Source organism: Gopherus evgoodei, chromosome 2 (assembly GCF_007399415.2).
Source record: "Gopherus evgoodei ecotype Sinaloan lineage chromosome 2, rGopEvg1_v1.p, whole genome shotgun sequence".
NCBI lineage: Eukaryota > Metazoa > Chordata > Testudines > Testudinidae > Gopherus > Gopherus evgoodei.
The window spans coordinates 149,545,349-149,563,285 of NC_044323.1; the positions used below are offsets into that span (position 1 = coordinate 149,545,349).

At 52.2% G+C, this 17,937-nt stretch overlaps 1 protein-coding gene across 1 annotated transcript; it reads left to right on the forward strand.

Moving 5' to 3' along the window:
* Window positions 1–979: 979 nt before the first annotated feature.
* ADRA2B (adrenoceptor alpha 2B) lies at window positions 980–5,174 on the forward strand. Its single transcript, XM_030551895.1, has one exon. It carries the CDS (start codon window positions 1,293–1,295, stop codon window positions 2,631–2,633), a length of 1,341 nt encoding a protein of 446 aa, XP_030407755.1. The 5' UTR covers window positions 980–1,292; the 3' UTR covers window positions 2,634–5,174.
* The last annotated feature ends 12,763 nt before the right edge of the window (window positions 5,175–17,937 follow it).

Sequence of the window (17,937 nt, forward strand, 5' to 3'; positions counted from 1 at the left end):
CACTGATACCAGGATCCTTTAAAACACCAGCTCTCCCTCTGGAGGTAAAGGAAGACCCAGTGATGGCACTGTTCTTTCGAAAGTGCAGCCAGCCATCAGAACACCCCAGGATCATGCACACCCTGCATAGTGCCCAGTCCTGCTCCTGCTGAACTCAGTAGCAAACATCTCCCATCAGCATGTGCAGGATTGGGACCATGTCGTCCACTGAAATGGGTGGAAACTGAATTGGTTCCAGCAGGGCCCATCAGTTCTAGGATTTGTCTCCCAGGAGTGCCTGGAGGATTTGGATGTGGTCAGAGCCGCACTGTGCCAGGCGCTGCACAGACACAGAGAGAGAGATGCTCACACTCTAAATAGACAGGGGCGGGGCATGGAAAACAGAGCCAGTGACTTGTCCCAGCTCACAGGGCAGGGACAGGAACAGACCCAGGCATCCCATGACCGATCTAGGCCTGGGCCACAGTGCACATGGCTACTTCCCGCTTTGCTTCGTTGCAGCCTTTACTATCCTGCCAGCCCGGCTGGCACCTTCCTTTCCAAGGCCAGTGAGTTTCAAGGGGAAGCTGAGGCAGAGGAGAGTCTCTGGGGGTCCACCTTGGGTGGTGGCTTTACCGCTCACATGGCTCAAAAACGCGTGGCCGGGTTGTCCTCAAACTTTGCAGCAGGGCCCCTCTTTCCCTGCCCCAACCCCCAGGTCTCTGAGCCTAAGCCCTAGCGGGGGCTAAAGGCAGACTTGTGCCGGGCCATGCGTGGAAACGGGAGGATCCCCCCGGAGTCCCTTGTGGCGCATCCAGAGGGCTGGGGGAGGCCGAGCCCCCGGGGCACAGACTTGCAGCGAGGTGGGTGGATCTGCCTGCTCTGCAAAGCGGCGGCAGCTTCCCTCCTCCCCCCGCCTTCTCCCCGCCCCAGCCCTTGTCTCCTCCCTCCTCGCTCCGCTGCCGGTGCCTGCCAAGGGGATGGCGCGGACCTGCCTGACATCACACGCCGGGGATGGGGAACGACCACACAGCCCCTGCCGCGGCTGCCTTCAAAAGCGGCGGAAGCGGCTGCCGGCTCGTCCCGGCGCCCAGGCAGGCGCAGGAGCCGGCGGGCGAGACTTGAGCAAACTTCTTGCGCGCCAGGGAGCGCAGCCGGCGAGGGAGCGCGCAGCCTGGGGGCTCCCCCGCTGATGCGCCCCGGCCCCGATGGGGGCTTCTGAGCGCGGGAAGCCGAGGCTGCAACCGAGCCCGGAGCGCGGGGCGAGCGGGGCGCTCCCCACCCCTCCCGGATTTGCTCTTTAGAAGCCCTCAATGCAGCCTCATTTAGGGGGGCCCCAAGCCATGGACAGCCCTGAGGGCTACTCAGTCCAAGCCACTGCGGCCATCGCTGCCATCATCACCTTCCTCATCCTCTTCACCATCTTCGGCAACGTGCTGGTGATCATTGCCGTGCTCACCAGCCGGTCCCTCAAGGCCCCCCAGAACCTCTTCTTGGTGTCCCTGGCAGCGGCTGACATCCTGGTGGCCACCCTCATCATCCCCTTTTCCCTCGCCAATGAGCTGATGGGCTACTGGCACTTCCGGAAGACCTGGTGCGAGATCTACCTGGCCTTGGATGTTCTCTTCTGCACCTCCTCCATTGTGCACCTCTGCGCCATCAGCCTGGACCGGTACTGGTCTGTCAGCCAGGCCATCGAGTACAACTCCAAGAGGACCCCCAAGAGGATCAAGGGCATCATCCTCATTGTGTGGATGATTGCAGCCTTCATCTCCCTCCCCCCCCTCATCTACAAGGGGAACAAGAAGGACAGCCAGGATGGCAGGCCACAGTGCAAACTCAACGAGGAGGCGTGGTACATCCTCTCCTCCAGCATCGGCTCCTTCTTTGCCCCCTGCATCATCATGATCCTGGTCTACCTGCGGATTTATTTTATAGCCAAGCACCGGACCCGGCAAGGCTCCAGGGGCAAGAAGCCCAAGGCTGAGAAGAAGGGGACGTCTAAGAAAATCACTGGCCTGACCTCTGAGACCTCTCCCCAGCAGTTGGGTGCAAGGGAACCCAATGGGCATCAGGTGCCCAATGAGGATAGTGACCAGCCGGTGACCCCTACGCTCCCTGCCCACAGGACATCTCTCCTGAGCCTGGAGGAGCAGCAGGAGCTGCCACCATCTGCCACTAACCCTTGCCAGCACCAACCGGAGAAGAAAGAGTCTTCTGGCTCCAGCCCACTGGAACGCTCCCCGCACTGCAACCTCAAGCAGCGCAACGGGCACCCGCAGAACTCTGTCAAGGGCATGCAGACCCTGGCCACTGCCAAGGGGGAGGTGCTGCTGGTGAGGAGGGTGAAGACCCTGAGTGCCAACCCTTGGAAGAGGAAGACCCACCTCAACCGGGAGAAGAGGTTCACCTTCGTCCTAGCTGTGGTAATCGGGGTCTTTGTCCTCTGCTGGTTCCCTTTCTTCTTTCTCTATAGCCTGGGGGCCATCTGCCCAGAACTCTGCAAGGTCCCCAACAGCGTGTTCCAGTTCTTCTTCTGGATTGGCTACTGCAACAGCTCCTTGAACCCTGTGATCTACACCATCTTCAACCAGGACTTCCGCAAGGCCTTCCGCAAGATCCTCTGCAGGCAGGGGACTCAGACTGCCTGGTGAGAGAGCAGAGGGGAGGTGGGAGACTGTAGGTTGAGGTGTGGGGGCGAGGGCCGGGGAGGGTGATAGTGGCAACATTCCACCGATGCTATTTAAAACACGTCTATTTATTCATCAGCTTTTGTGTTTGCAAAGAGTGGGGACGGGCAGTGGATACAAAAGACTGTTTTAAAGACTGTTTTGGATCAGCCTTTTTATATCTCTTTCTCTATATTTCCTGCAAATGAGTTAAAACCCAGGACCGTTTGCCAATGTATTTTCTACCGAGCTGGGAGCCTTTAATGTGCATGCCATTCATATGGGTGGGATGAGAAAAACACTCTTCCCACCAACTCTGCAGAGGAGAGTGTATGTGACCTGCCTTCCAGGTAACCACAAGAGTCTCCTGCCAGTCTCTTTTCCTTCTTTCTGTCTCCCATTGGAGGTTGGTGTGATGAGACTCAGAAAGAAATCTGCCCCAGGCCACACTTTCTCTCTGCTTAGGAAGGCAAGGGCCAAATTTGATGCTGGTCACAGCTGCATTGTGCCCTTTTATGCCAGCTGAGTGGTGGGTCGCAAACATACTTGTACAGAGCTCATGTGATCATGGAGGTTTAATGCAGTAAAGGTTTTAGTCTGCATAGGCCAGATTCTGCTCTCAGCTTCACTGGGGTAATTCTTGCTAAATCACAGGGCCAGGGTTCACTGAGTCCTTCATACTGGGACCACTCCCCCCCCCCCCATGGAACCCTTCTCCAATGGAGCTGGGATCTAGCTCAGACACGTCTCTCCCATTTAGCAGTATGGGGATGGTGGGGTGGTCATCACCCCCAGATTGAGAACCCATGCCCTAGGATTTCTGGGTGACAGTTCCCAGTGTGGGGGCCCTAGTGTGGACAAGGCTCCCGTGACAGCCTGTGCTTTTAACACCATGTTAGCATGACCTCCTGTGAGCATGGGGTTAAAAGGCCAGTGGCGGTAAGTGCAGTGTCTACGCCAGGGCTCCCACTAGTGGAGCTAGCAAGGAGGGGGGGAACTTGGGGAGGGACAAGCTGGTATGGACCAAGGGGTTTTTTTAGGGTTGACGCACTTGGGACCGAGAGGAGAGTTTGGGTGTGAGGATTTTCCTTCCTTGGTTCCTTTTTTTTTTTAATGAAAAGAAGAATTCTTTCTTTTTTCCTCTTTTCTTTTTGCTCAGCCCGTACAACGTACACCCCGCCTTCTCTGTATCTACCCCAGTCTATCACCTTTCTACGGAATTCAGAACAAAGCATGCGGTCAAAGTCGCTCACAGATCCTGGAAAAAGACAGAATCTGGTCCCATTCTCCAGGATGCCGAGTCTTCTAGGACTCTATTTTGCTTGATAGCTTCTGTTATTACCTCTGGGATCTGTAGCTCCTTCAGCAGTTTGTCTCCCCGTTGTTTGTCCCGCCCACCCCCCACGCATACTGAGCTCTCCAAAGCAAATAGTATCTGTTTGCAAGGAACAAAAACATGCAATCAAAACATCTATGGTATGAATGCAAGTGAGAAAGAGAAGGTGGTTAATTAAGGATGTGTTAGTAGCTTTGATACGGGGTTTCTAAGCCTGAATCGTTCTTTTAAAAATGACACAACAGCCTAATTTTGCACATCAGAATGGGGGCTGTGAGCAGGAGACATCTTTCTGGTTCTCACATCTTGGCCATTGTGGGAGCTTTGTGTCACTTTCCCGTTAGACCCGTGTTTAATAAGATCATACCACTCCCTCACAGCAGGGATGGGATCTCCTTTCCCGGGTCTCTATGTCACCCATACACTCTAGGTACAGAGTCAGCTGCCTGGAACTCTGCAAAAGTAGGATCCAGAACCAGTAAGAGTTGACACTTGCACAGAGCTTTTTAAATCCGTAGAACTCCAGGCACTTTACAAGCCTGAGTGAGTAACAATGATCCTCATTTTACAGGGGGCAAAACTGATTCTCAGGGGAGGAAGTAACTTGCCTATGGTTCAGACATCAAGTGGGTATCAGACGTAAGAAAAGAACCCAGGCGTCCTGACTCCCAGTCCTGTGCTCTTTCAGTGTGGACCGTTCTGGCTCCAATTGGTTATTGAAATTACAATTAGCCAGTGCTGATTTTAAAGTATCTTGTTACCACTTATGGACTCCGCATCGAAATGCAGTGTTGCCCCCTTTCCAAGCAGTCTGTGGAGAGATGAAAAATAGCGGGGGTGGATTTTTGCCCCTGACCCTGTACAGGGAAGAGAGTGGAGGAGAACCTATAACATCCAGTGGAAGCGAGAAGCAGGTTTGCTGTCTCTGAACCTGTCACCTGCAGGGATGGTGGGATGATTCATGCCACTTGAGCTTCCTGTGTTTTGCCTCTGGCTGCATGTGGCATTGCAACATGGGGTGGGTTATGATGGGCATGGGCTCTCTTTGGAGCTGCTGTGAGTCTCTGTGCCCCGTAACCATATCCCCTGTGAATGGCAGGAGTTGTGTTTTTCCCCGCTGTAGTGTGTGTGGAATGATGTTGATGAAAAGTCTTGAGATATTTTAACAATAAAAGATATTTTGTAATAAGCTAGTGTGTGTACTGTCTGAGGGCCATAATAGCTCTTAGCACTCTCCAGCCATTGACTGTGTAGCATTAACCTCGAGAGGGGGCATGGGGCGTAATTAGCTTTCACAAGCCCCATTCTGCAGCTAGGGAAACTGAGGCACAAAGAGACCGTGTGACTTGCCCATGGTCACTCAGTGAGTCAGCGGCAGAGCTGAGGAGAGATTCCTAGATGTTAAGGCCAGGAGGAGGGATGATTATGATCAGCCACTCTGATCTCCCGCATAGCCCAAGCCAGAGGCTCTCACCCAGGGATGCCTGTATCGAGCCACATGACTTGTGATTGAACTAGAGCAGATATTTTAGAGCAGAACCCAGGAATCCTGGCTGCCAATCCTGGGCACAGTTTCAGGCTGAGCCTCAAAACCAGACATGTTTTTTTAGCCCTTTAAGAATATGCAGTTAAGGGGGTGAAATCCTGACCCTGTTTTGCCATTGACTTCACCCACTCAGTTGGGGCATTCAAGCCTAGGTCAGCTTGAGAGGTGGGGCAGGGGCTTCATGGGCTGCCAGGACTGTGCGCTTTGCATCAGTGCCATGTAGGGCGATCAATAGGAGCCTCGGTGATAAGGCTACACTAGGTCCCATGAGGTTCACACGCTTCCGCCAGGCTTCGCAGGAGAGGGGCTGGCTAGATCCCAGATGGGAGAGGGGCTCTGTGGTCATGTGTTCTGTTCTGGCACCAGGGAGATCCAGTGCTAATCACCAGGGCTGGGGGCTGGAGAAGTGCATTCTGGAGCCTCCAGGCAGAACTGATGACTCACTCTCTCTGCTCTCGCAGCTGGAGCTGGGAAGGAAACAACTCTCCAGCAAATCCTACCCTTGGGGCCGCAGGACTGGAACAGGAGGCCAAGTGAACCTTTTCACCAGAGCTGGGCTTGGATTTCTCTTGCGGGGGTCTCTTCTGAAGGCCCTATTTTCCTGCGCTTCTAAGGGCGACCCCAAACTCTCCCCTGCACCCCTAACACACCTGCAAATCTAAAGTGCCTCCATTGAAATCAGCCAAGGGACAGGGGTGTCAAACTGGTGCTGTGAGAACAGAAGCAACCCTGGGTTCCTTTTTTAAATAAAAGTAGAAGTCAAATGAACTCAAACTACATCTCTAGTGGACCAACTCTGTTACTAATCCAGCTACATACAGTCTAGAAATGCTCCTGAGTTCCCACTGTAAATGACTCGGAGGCTCCGGGTCCGTGTTGAACTATAAACCCCGAGCACCATGTGCGTAAGCCTTTTCCTGGGGCTGGTTTATTTACTGAAAGCTCCGCCAACACATTTTGGCTGCTTAATAAATGACTCTGTGACCCAACATGGGAAGCGGGCAGCAGGGCCAGACGAGAAGAATGTTCACGGCGAGGAATAGAACAAAATGTTTTTTTGGAAGGTCAAGATACAGTTATTTATGGAATCGCATGGAAAAAATAAAAAATAAACAAAAAATGATCCACTCCAAGGAGCCAACTGCCCCATGTACTATCTCAGCCCCTGGTCCTGCACACAGACCCGTAGACTACAGGATCAGAACCTAATGCCACATACGCCTGACCTACTTGTAGTAGGACACAGAGGTTCCAGCCGGGTTAGTCCCTCTGTGCTGTTTTCACGCAGACTGGAAGACAGCCCTTGCCCGGAAGAGCTTCCAGTCTAAACTGAATGGAGGGGAAATGCCAGCACAGAGAGATGGAGTGATTTGCCCTAAATCAGTGGCACAGACTGGAACAAATTTGATGCCTAAGTCCCTGTGCATTAGCTGACACTGCCTCTCCTCCCTATGACCCGTGCGTGGCCCTTTGCTGCTGAAGTCATCGCTGGTCCAGTTCGGAATGTGGCTGTATTGTGTTTTATGGTGGTGGGTCGCAGCGTATGTCTAACAACAGTTGGGAGCGTGCTTCCCGGCACAGGGAGACAGAGCCATGCTAACAGCATGGCCATGGGCTAGTTGTCTAAGTCCATACCCAAGGGGTCACGCAGTTTGTACCGGGGTGGCTAGCCCACACCACTGCCCGGGCGGCTGCAGCCACGCTATTTTCACAGTGCTAGGTTGAGCAGAGCGAGCGCTTATCTGTCTTCCGCGCTCCCAGTTGCTGTGAAGACGTCCTTGCTGACAAGGTAACAGACAATGAGTGGGCCTGTGTGGTCATCACTGTGCCTCCTGTCCTGCTCCGGAGGCCTCTCGCACCTCCTGTCACCCAGCTATTGAACAATCCCTGGTCCTCATCCACCAAGCACCCTCGGCTGCCCGCTCCTGCCTGCCACGGGCTCCTGACTTCATCCATCATGAGCCCTCTGGCTCGCCTGCTGCCAGCCCTTCCTTCTCTTTGGCCGTCACACTGTCCCTGGCTTGAACTCTTCTCCTGGGTCCTCGAGTCTTGTTTAACAAGGGCTTGATTTTCCTCTAACTTAAATTGCAAATTAGGATTAACTCAAGTAAAATGGATGGAGCTTCACTCGGTGTTTGGCCTCTGCATGTTGTGGTCATGACATGCTGTCAGGACTTGCGCTATGGTTGTCATGTAATAGCTAGATCTGGGCAGGAGAGTGAGACCCATCCCAGAATAGCTAGGTTCAGGGCAGGAACTTGAACCTGGGACTCCCATGGGGCTACGGAATCAGTTTCTCTCTGCCCCAGTGACTATGTAGTTATTTATACAAAGAGGACCAGCTTCAAAGGGAGAGATTCGCAACCCACCCCAGGGTCTACCCCCTTCCCACCTGAATGCCATAACCAGCATCAGGGCCAGCTCCAGCTTTCTTGCCACTCCAAGCGACGAAGGAAAAAAAAAAAAAAGATAAAGCTGCAATCGATGGTAGCTCTGCTGCACCACTTCATTCGTCGGCAGTAATTCGGCAGCGAGTCCTTCGCTCCAAGAGGGACTGCGGAACCTGCCGCTGAAGACCCGGACGTGCCGCCCCTTCCCATTGGACACCCCAAGCACCTGCTTCCTTCGCTGGTGCCTGGAGCCGGCCCTGACCAGTGTGGTATTCCTGGGGGATGGGGACGAAAAACTGTTAGGGCCACAAATTCCCAACCATCACCCATCGAGTTGGCCTTACCAGAGGTCAAATTTGCCCAGAGCCCATCACATGCACGTACATCATCACCAGAACAAAGCAAAAGTTTTTTAGATGAAAACTGTCTTTTGGGATGATGTGCAACATGTTGGTACAGTTTGAAAATTTCCAGTTTTTGCTACTCACGGAGGGGCCTGGGTTTTTTTCATTTTTTCTTTTTCATTTTTTCCATTTGTATTTAATTTTTTTCATTTCCCCCCTGAAAGGAAAGCGTGGGAAAATCCAAAAATGTGCCCTCTCGGTCCCACTCCATTCAAGCGGAAACAGACCCTTTCGTTTCCAGCGGTGCCACCGCACCATCGGAAGGTGTTCCCTTGTGTTTGAAACCCTGTCCAGTTTGCCCTAACGAGGACGTGAACTCCATCCCGGCATGCAACATCGCCCTGGGAGAATGCAGTGCTTGGAAAGACACCAGCCTGTTGGATGACTGGGATTAGTGGGCAGAGCCCAGGGAAGCAACCGAAGGCCCCGCCCGCTCAGGTGTTTGAATGGCCACTCAACCTGGCTATCCACCTAGCAAAAACTGACCCAGCTGGGACAGGGGCGAAGGTCACAGGGTCAACCCAAAGGATACTCCGCAACTGACAGCTCTGCAAACTGACACCCATCCCATCGCCCGCTCTAGGGAGCCAGTCCCGGCTGCAGGCTTTCCTAGGAGGGGCCCTGGCACAGAGGAGTTAACTCCCAGAGCCTGGCAGGCAGAGCGCTCCTTCAGCAGGGAAGCACCCTGGGAATTGCTGCTCCCAGCCTTCAGCAGCTTCCCACATGCTGTGCAGGGTTTGCTCCGTTTTCTAGAGCAGGCGGGGCACCTTCCCAATGCGGAGCAGGGTTCCCACAGACCTTAGCTGAGCCTCTGAAGCACCGGCGCAGTCCTGCCTCTCTCCCCTTGCCGTCGGCGCCGGGATGCAACTGTTATTTGCAGACATTGTTAAGGGCTTCCCGACAACCAGGCCTCCGATGACTGGGAGATGGAGATTTAAGTGTCTGCGGTTCCCACTCCATTTGCACCTCCCTCTCCCCTTCTCCATCCCCCTCTCTTCATCTGTATCTCTTGACTCCCACTTTCCTCCTCTCCCCACATGTCTTTGTCTCTCCTTCTCCCCCTGGGACCATGCACTTGGCTCTGAGTCCCACAGCCTCTCATCCCAGGCCAGGGATCCAGCCCCTGGGATCTGATGCTTGGGGCCAGGCCCTCTGGGTCAGGGTGATATTAATCAGCTGGAGAGGGTTTCAGAGGAAAGGAAACAAGTGACCCAGGTGACCCGAGAGGGTGAGGTACGCAGCTTCCATCGGCCCTGGCCTCTTACCCCTGTGGTGGTCTCTCTGCAGACAGACTCTCTGCATCTCTCCTTTCTCCCATGATCCTCTCCCCTTGTGGAAGGCCTGGGGTGACCCCAGGCACAGGGGACCCAGAGCTGGATAAGTGCATTAGAGGAAGTTGCGGTTTATGCCTGGTGCCATTTCCAGGGTGGCCGTGTCGCACTGGGGATTGTCCGGCACCATGGTTCTCTGGCAGGGGAAGGAGGGAGAGGCTGAGACCCATGGGGCCTGGGGAAACTTCAGTTCCTTCTTTGGATTCCAGGCCAATGTTCCTTCCCGCTGAGTGAGCCCAGCCCTAGGGATCGCCACATGGGGCTTGCCAGATGCTAATCTCAATGCACGTATTGCAGTGTGCTTAACTCACTGAGCACCACAGCTGCAGCAGCATCCAGCCAGGGGTGTGGTGATTTGAATCCTGACATGCTGCCCCCATTGCATCTCATGCAAATCCCCAGGGAACTCTGAGACCATTGCTCTCAAATCCAGGGTCACTTAGTACCTCTAACAGCCACAGCGATGGGAAGTGGTAAAAGCAGGAACATAGGTTTGCCAGAATGGCTTGATCTGCAGATCCAGCTGGCCCTTTCTCTGACAGTGCCCAGCACCAGCTGCTTCAGTGGAAGGTGCAAGAGCCCCTGCACTGATGGGACAACCTGTCCCCCAGGGAAGATTCTTCCTGACCCCTATTAGTTAGAGGTTGGCTCCTGGCCTGAAGCATGAGATTTTATATCTCCTATTGTTGTGCTTGTGAATTGTGGCTTGGTAGGCCACAATCTATGGCTCTGAGTAGATAGTAACTTGGAATTGGATGGTTCCCTGTCTGTGTCTGAATCACTGATCCATGGTGAAGGGGACCTTCCCCTGCTTTGTTCTTTCTCTTTGTGGCTTGCCTGGTGCTCAGCGGGGAGGCAAGGGACCAGAGCTCCTTAAGCAAGGCCCTGAGAGCCAACAGTGACATTCTGATCTAAAGCCAACGAGAATCTTCCATTGACTACAGACCCCTGTGACATTTATTGATTTTGTCCACACAGCACTGGCTAGACTCCCAAAGTCCCGTCCTAGCAAGCGTAACACCTGGGGCTGGCGCCTCTCCTCTGATTGATCCAAAGTCCTGCTCAGGGATCTGGATGGGGGCTTTAGCAGAGAAGACATGTGCAGGCAGGACCTGCTAGAAACACAAAGGGAAAGAGATGGAGGGGAAACATTTCCAGCAGGACTCAACTTCCTTGTTGGGAAAACAAAATGGTGGAGTTGGAGGTGGGACTGGGCCGCTGGATTCGAACTCTTTTCTCCAGCCTGGCCCACCTCCTGGTAGAATTTGTCTAGGAGGCCAAAGGCCCATTATCCCCGCTCGCACCGGCAGTCAGCATGCTGCTAAGACACTCTGGGCAGCATGAGGGACATGTCAGACTCACGCGCCTTCTCGAGGGACTCCGCCTCCCACCACCAGCTGGGAGGTCAGAGCTCAGGGAGCAAAAGGATTTCAGAGACCCTGAGAAAAATCTCCTGGTGCTAACATCCTGCAGGGAGCAGATGGCCTGGATGCATGTGAGAGATGCGGCTTCATGATTGGGTGGGGATCCTACATGGCTTGTTGAGCGACAGTAGAGCTGTGAGGGGCCTGAGCAGAGCAGAGCTAGCCCGTGTATCTAACTTCGCAGCTGTTGGCTCCTAGCTGGTGTGTAGACATATCCTCAAGGTATGACTACACTCATTCTTTCTTTCTTTCTTTCTTTCTTTCTTTCTTTCTTTCTTTCTTTCTTTCTTTCTTTCTTTCTTTCTTTCTTGTAGCTCTGGTAAAAAAAATTCAGCAGAAGAGTTTTGCATCAGAAAAATGCAGTTTCATTGCATGTGTGAATTTCAACAAAAGTTTTGATGGCAAAGCGTCGACGCAAATCCTTTTGACTTTCTCACTTCGTTTAGATAATGTCAGAAAAGTTCCTTTTGACTTTATCGTTTTGAATAATGTTATTGTCTTTTCTACCATATTAAAATATGAATTTTACTATCATAGCATATATAGCACATATTTACTATGCTCTTACACTTATAATGTTTTATACGAAATTATAACATTTCAATAGTATGAAAACAAAATGATTCAGTGGTTCCAAATCCTATTCTTTCCCAAATTTCTGTTCCATAAGAAATGTTGAGGTTTTGTTCCAAATCGGAACTGAAACAAATTTCAAAATGTCCAAATTCCCTGTGGGACGTGAATCCTGTTTTTGCTCGGCTCTACTTCCATGTTATTGATCATTTTAAAGGCTTGCCATCTTTGAATGTACGTCTGTAATGGCTCCAGGGCTGTCAATTCCCATCAGAGACCCAGGGCCTGCTTTGCAGAAGGCCTGAGTGCTAACCCGCTGTAGTGGAGCAGTTACCCCGCTCCTAGGGGAAAAAGTAGGCTGACTGGGGAGGCGGCCACAGCTGTGGCCGACCCTGATATAAGGGCTAAGGGAGGAGCTGGGTCAGTCTCACTCCAAGGCTGGAATTAGAAGGGCCTGGCTGCCTGGGAGCACAGGGTACCTGGAGCGGAGCAGGGCTGGGGAAGGGCAAGAGGAGCTGAGGCCTTGCTGAAGGCTGAAGGTGGCACTGGGGCTGCAGAGGGGCAGCCTGGGGATAGGCAGAGGCAGCTGGTCCAATCCCCTTCCCAATGACGAGTGGCCATGACAGACTGCAGTTTGCCCCAGGTAGTGGGGGCTAGATGGTGACTGGCAGTAGCTTCTGAGACAAGGTGGGTATAGCGAGTTGGGGGTTCCCCTAGGAGGGGAGACCCAGAGTGTGGGGGCTATTGTGGGGGGGACAGAACCCCAAGGGAAAGGGGCACCGGGATCCAGGAGGGACACGGGGGCCTGAGGCAGATGAAACAGCGGCCACCAGGGGGCTCTGCAAGGATGAGGAGCTTATTCCTGGAGGACCAGCAGTGGTGAGTCAGAGATCTGCTACATGCCCCCTTAAGTGGAGTTGTTGGCGCTCAGCACTCCTAAAAATTAGTCCCATGGTTGATCAGGGACCAATGATACTCTGGGAGAGTTGTGAGGGTGCAGCAGCTCTGGGAAATCAGGTGCTTAACTTTAGGTGAATCAGGTGCCTGACTTTAGCCCTTCACTTTTGCCAAGTTTGGCCTACATTTTTAAGCTGCCCCCAGTGCTCCATGACCAAATATGATAGCCTTGGTCTCCAATTCCTAGCTTGCTGGCTTCCACAGCACAAATGGCAGGATTTGGCCCCTTTGGGGCAGCCCTGCGGCAAAACTGGGTGACTGGGCAACAAAATGGCAGATAAAATTCAATATTGATAAATGCAAAGTAATGCACATTGGAAAACACAATCCCAACTATACATCTAAAATGATGGGGTCTAAATTAGCTGTTACCACTCAAGAAAGAGATCTTGGAGTCATTGTGGAGAGTTCTCTGAAAACATCCACTCCATGTGCAGCGGCAATCAAAAAAGTGAACAGAATGTTGGGAATCATTAAGAAAGGGATGGATACTAGGACAGAAAATATCATATTGCCTCTATATAAATCCATGTGTAGCGAAGCAGTCTGATTCCCCGCTACCCCAGGGAGTCACGAGCCCTTCTGGCCACCAAAGTGGGCGGAGCCAGTGGAGTCTGCGCCTGCCCCCCAGAGGTCAAGGCGCAGGACAGAAAACACAAAAACCCAACCTCAGAGCTCACTAGAGACCCAGTCGCCTGTGGACAAGCTCCCGATGGGGACACCTCGGCAATTGGCGGCCCCGGCCCCGAAGAAGCTGTTAAGCCTACCTGTGCCAGTTACCCAGAGGAGCTGCCAAGCCTAATGCTCTCCGGGTACCTGGAGGAGCCCATGGAGCTAGATACCTTGGAGGACACCACCCAGACGCAGGTACCTCTAGAGGGGGAGGTAGGAAGTAGCCTGGGGGCAGTCGACCCTAGTCTGGCTGCAGCACTGCCAGAGCCTATGTCAGTGTGTTGCGGCCAGGATCCCCATTGACACAGCAGCAGGTCTTCTGCCGCTGCTAGGGCCCCGGGCTGGGACAGGGTGAAGTGGGTGGACCTGCGTCCCCCCTGCCACCCAACTCATGGGTGTCAGTCTCCCCCTCTCTCAGGCCCTTCGGAGCGAGGGCCTGGGCTTCTTGCTTACCGGTTTGCTCCATCCCGTCCAAGGACCGGAGCGTGGGACTCGCAACTGCCTGCCAACCTGGCGTGGGTCACTGTTTGTTTTGCCTCTACTGCTGCCGTGGCATGAGAGCCCGTGACCAGACTAGTTCCCTGACGTAACCGGATGGATGTAGCGAGGCAGTGTGGTTCCCCACTGCCCCGGGGAGGTACGAGATCCAGCCAAACCCTTCTACACCATGGTAGCCCACATCTTGAATACTGTGTGCAGATGTGGTTGCCCCATCTCAAAAAAGATATATTGGACTTGGAAAAGGTTCAGAAAAGGGCAACAAAATGATTTGGGGTATATAAGGGCTGCCGTATGAGAAGAGATTAATAAGACTGGCACTTTTCAGCTTGGAAAAGAGACAATTCTGGGGCGATATGATAGATGGCTATAAAATCATGACTGGCGTGGAGAAAGTAAATAAGGAAGTGTTATTTACTCCTTTTCATAACATAAGAACTAGGGGTCACCAAATGAAATCAATAGGCAGCAGGTTTAAAACAAAGAAAAGGAAGTATTTCTTCACACAACACACAGTCAACCTGTGGGACTCCCTGCCAGAGGATGTTGTGAAGGCCAAGAAACTAACAGGGTTCAAAAAGGAACTAGATAAGTGCATGGAAGATAGGTCCATCAATAACTATTAGCCAGGATGAGCAGGGATGGTGTCACTGGCCTCTGTTTGCCAGAAGCTGTGAATGAGCGACAGGGGATGGATCACTTGATGATTCCCTGTTTAGTTCATTCCCTCTGGGGCACCTGACATTGGCCACTGTTAGAAGACAGGATAATGGGCTAGATGGACCTTTGGTCTGACCCAGTACGGCCGTTCTTATGGAGACTGATCTCACCCCCATCGAGGGTCCTTTCAGGACAGACTTTTCTCAGCAGTGCAGAGAACTCATGCCTTGCTGCTGCCTGAAATGGCTTCACTCGATAACAGATGGACTTTGCTCTCCAGGGTTGTCAATACAGCATCTTTTGCCAGCATTAAAGTTAATCAGACAAAGTATTTCAGAGTGTCCCTAACTCAGCATCAGCATTTCCTGGCACTGATTTAAGGAGACTCTGAAGTACTTGATGATAGTTTCACATGGATTAATACAGCTGGTACACCCAACCATTGACTCTACTGATTTACACCTCTGAGGATCTGGCCCATTTAACTCTAGTGGTGCTACGCCCATTTACACCAGCTAGACACAGAGGTGAAAGTAAGCCGGTATAATCCAGTACAGCGTACCAGTAAGAGCCAGTACACAGCTGACTGTACTAGCAGGGCCACTGATGAGAGTGGCCAAAAAGGGCAGCTTCCCTGGGGTCCCGGCAACTTAAAAGGGCCCAGGGCTCCCGGCAGCAGCTGGAGCCCTTGGCCCTTTAAATCGTTGCCAGAGCCTCAGCCACCACCGCCGCTATTGCTACCATGGAGCTCCAGCGGTGATTTAAAAGGGCCAGGGCTCCTGGCTGCCGCTACCGCGCCAGCAGCTGGAGCCCCGGGCCCTTTAAATTGCTGTGGAGCCCTGAGGTGGCCGTAGTGGCAGCCGGGAGCCCCAGGCCCTTTTAAGTGGCAGGCCAGGCAGCACCAAAGGACTGGCTGAGGGAGTCTGGCCCTAGCCCCGCCCCTTCCAGTTGAACGCATTCCCCCCCACATCTTGCACAGGACCCCAGCCACCATGTGTACTGGTAAGTCCCTTAAGTTACTTTCACCCCTGGCTAGATACCATCTCTCTGTTTTCCTCCAACAGAGGAAGGAAGAGTTTCATAGTTCTGGTAAGTTTTGAGATCTGTTTAAAAATAAAGACAGATGAAATTGGCAAATTGCTCCACCCTGATAACTATGAGATGAGAAGTAACTACACTACAGTCCTCTCCAGGCATGGTTCACAGAAGCAGACAATGCAAAGAGGTCTCTGGGGACATAACTTCCCCCAGAAAGTGCCTGGGGGTCTCCTACAGTTCTACCCACCCCCATGTGATGGGGAGTCTGAGATATGGCAACATTCTGCAAGATACTTGGGAGACTTTACTGAATTAAATTGAAGTATCTTTGGGGAACCATTGTGTTAAATTCAGGGTTTATGTATTATAGATTGGGATTGTATGTCACCTCTTGGGGGGATGGGGGAGGTGTTACAGAAAGGAGACCTGGGGGTTCAAAGGACTATATTGAAAACGTGCCAGACAAGAATGGACTTTTGGGATAATAAATAGTAAGTGGCTTTCCTGAGGAATACCTAGGGAAAGGTTAATGCACTTTCCCCACATTTGGTTATGCAAAAACCTGCCTCCTGAAGCTCCACCCTGAGGAGAGGGTGAATGTCTGCTGATCAGCTGTTGCCAGAGACTGGAGATCAAAGGCCTGAGCTGTACAGAGAAGTGGCTGATCTGCCCAGCTAGGGTTCTGGTTTGGAATCTGAGACCACAGAGAAAACCCAGTTGTGGGTTTTGAAAGACTGACACCTACTAGAGCCTGAGGATGGAATTGTGGAGTGACCTGAGCACTCTAGCAGGCATGTAGGTTCTTTGATTGTTTCAGTGAGTTTTCTCTGTCATGCTTTTACCTTAAAAATAAAGGGGGTTGCTTAGAAAGAGCTGCATGGAAACTTCTGACTGCTGGTAATTACGCTGTTCGTAGCCTTCGTCAAGAAAGCAAAGCACAGGCAGATGGTTAAGGGTTAATGTCTCTTACCCGTAAAGGGTTAAGAAGCTCAGTGAACCTGGCTGACACCTGACCAGAGGACCAATAGAGGGACAAGATACTTTCAAATCTTGGTGGAGGGAAGTCTTTGTTTGTGCTTTTTGTGTTGTTCGTTGTTCGCTCTGGGGACTGAGAGGGACCAGACGTACACCCAGGCTTTTCCAATCTTTCTGAATCAGTCTCTCATGTTTCAAAATAGTAAGTAATAGTCAGGCAAGGCGTGTTAGTCTTATGTTTGTTTTCTTAACTTGTAAATGTGTCTTTTTGCTGGAAGGATTTTTACCTCTGTTTGCTGTAACTTTGAATCTCAGGCTAGGCGGGGGAGTCCCTCTAGTCTATACGAATCTGAGTACCCTGTAAAGCATTTTCCATCCTGATTTTACAGAGATAAATTTTACCTTTTCTTTCTTTAATTAAAAGTTTTCTTTTTAAGAACCTGATTGATTTTTCCTTGTTTAAGAATCCAAGGGATTGAGTCTAAACTCACCAGGGATTGGTGGGGGGAAAAGGACAGGGGTGAAAGTAACTTACAGGATTTACCGGTACTGCCAAAGTCCTGAGGGGCGTGGCCTCATCCGGAAGAGGTGTGGCCTCAGCTGGAAGAGGCGGGGCCTCTTGCGATTTAAAGGCCCTGGGGCATTGGCTGTGGCTGGGAGCCCTAGGGCCTTTAAATCAAGGGGGGGGTCCCAGCTACAGAGGTAGCTGGGAGCCCCCGGGGCTCAGGGGCAAATAAAAGGGCATGGGGCTCGGCTGCCGCGGAGCTCCAGGCCCTTTAAATCCCGGCCCCAGCCTGGCAGCCGAGCTCGGGAGTGGATGTAAAGGTCCCGGAGCTCACACTGCTGCAGGAAGCCCTGAGCCCTTTAAATCCTGGCCCCAGCCCGGCCGCCGAGCCGCGGGCAGGATTTAAAGGGCTCTGAGATCCCCGCAGCGGCTGGGAGCCCAGAGCCCTTTAAATTCCCACCGCAGAAGCCAATGCAGTCCGGCACGGAGTACTGGCTCTTGATGGTACGCCATGCCGTACCGTACCGTACTGGCTTACTTTCACCTCTGGCTACTGACCACCTGACCAGGATGGTGACAGTGATTGTGGAATGCTCAGGGAGATTGGAGAGGCTGCAAAACAAAACCCAGTAAAAATGGGGGATTTCAGGTATCCCCTTATTGATTGGGAACATGTCACCTCAGGACAGGATGCAGAGATAAAATTTCTAGACACCATCAATGTAATGCCTGCTTCTTGGAGCAGCTAGTCCTGGAACCCACCCAGAAGAGAGGCAATTCTTTATCTAGTCCTAAGTGGAGCACAGGATCTGGTCTGAGAGGTGCATATAGCTGAACTGCTCAGTAATAACAACCAAAATGTAATTAAATGTAACATCCCTCTAGGGGAGAAAATACCAAGAAACCCATCACAGTAGCATTTAAGTTCAAAAAGGAGAACGACAGAAAAATGAGGAAGCTAGTTACATGTAAATTAAAAA

Coding starts and splice junctions, on each gene's coding strand:
- ADRA2B (XM_030551895.1), top strand. CDS start 1,293: ATGCAGCCTCATTTAGGGGGGCCCCAAGCCATGGACAGCCCTGAGGGC.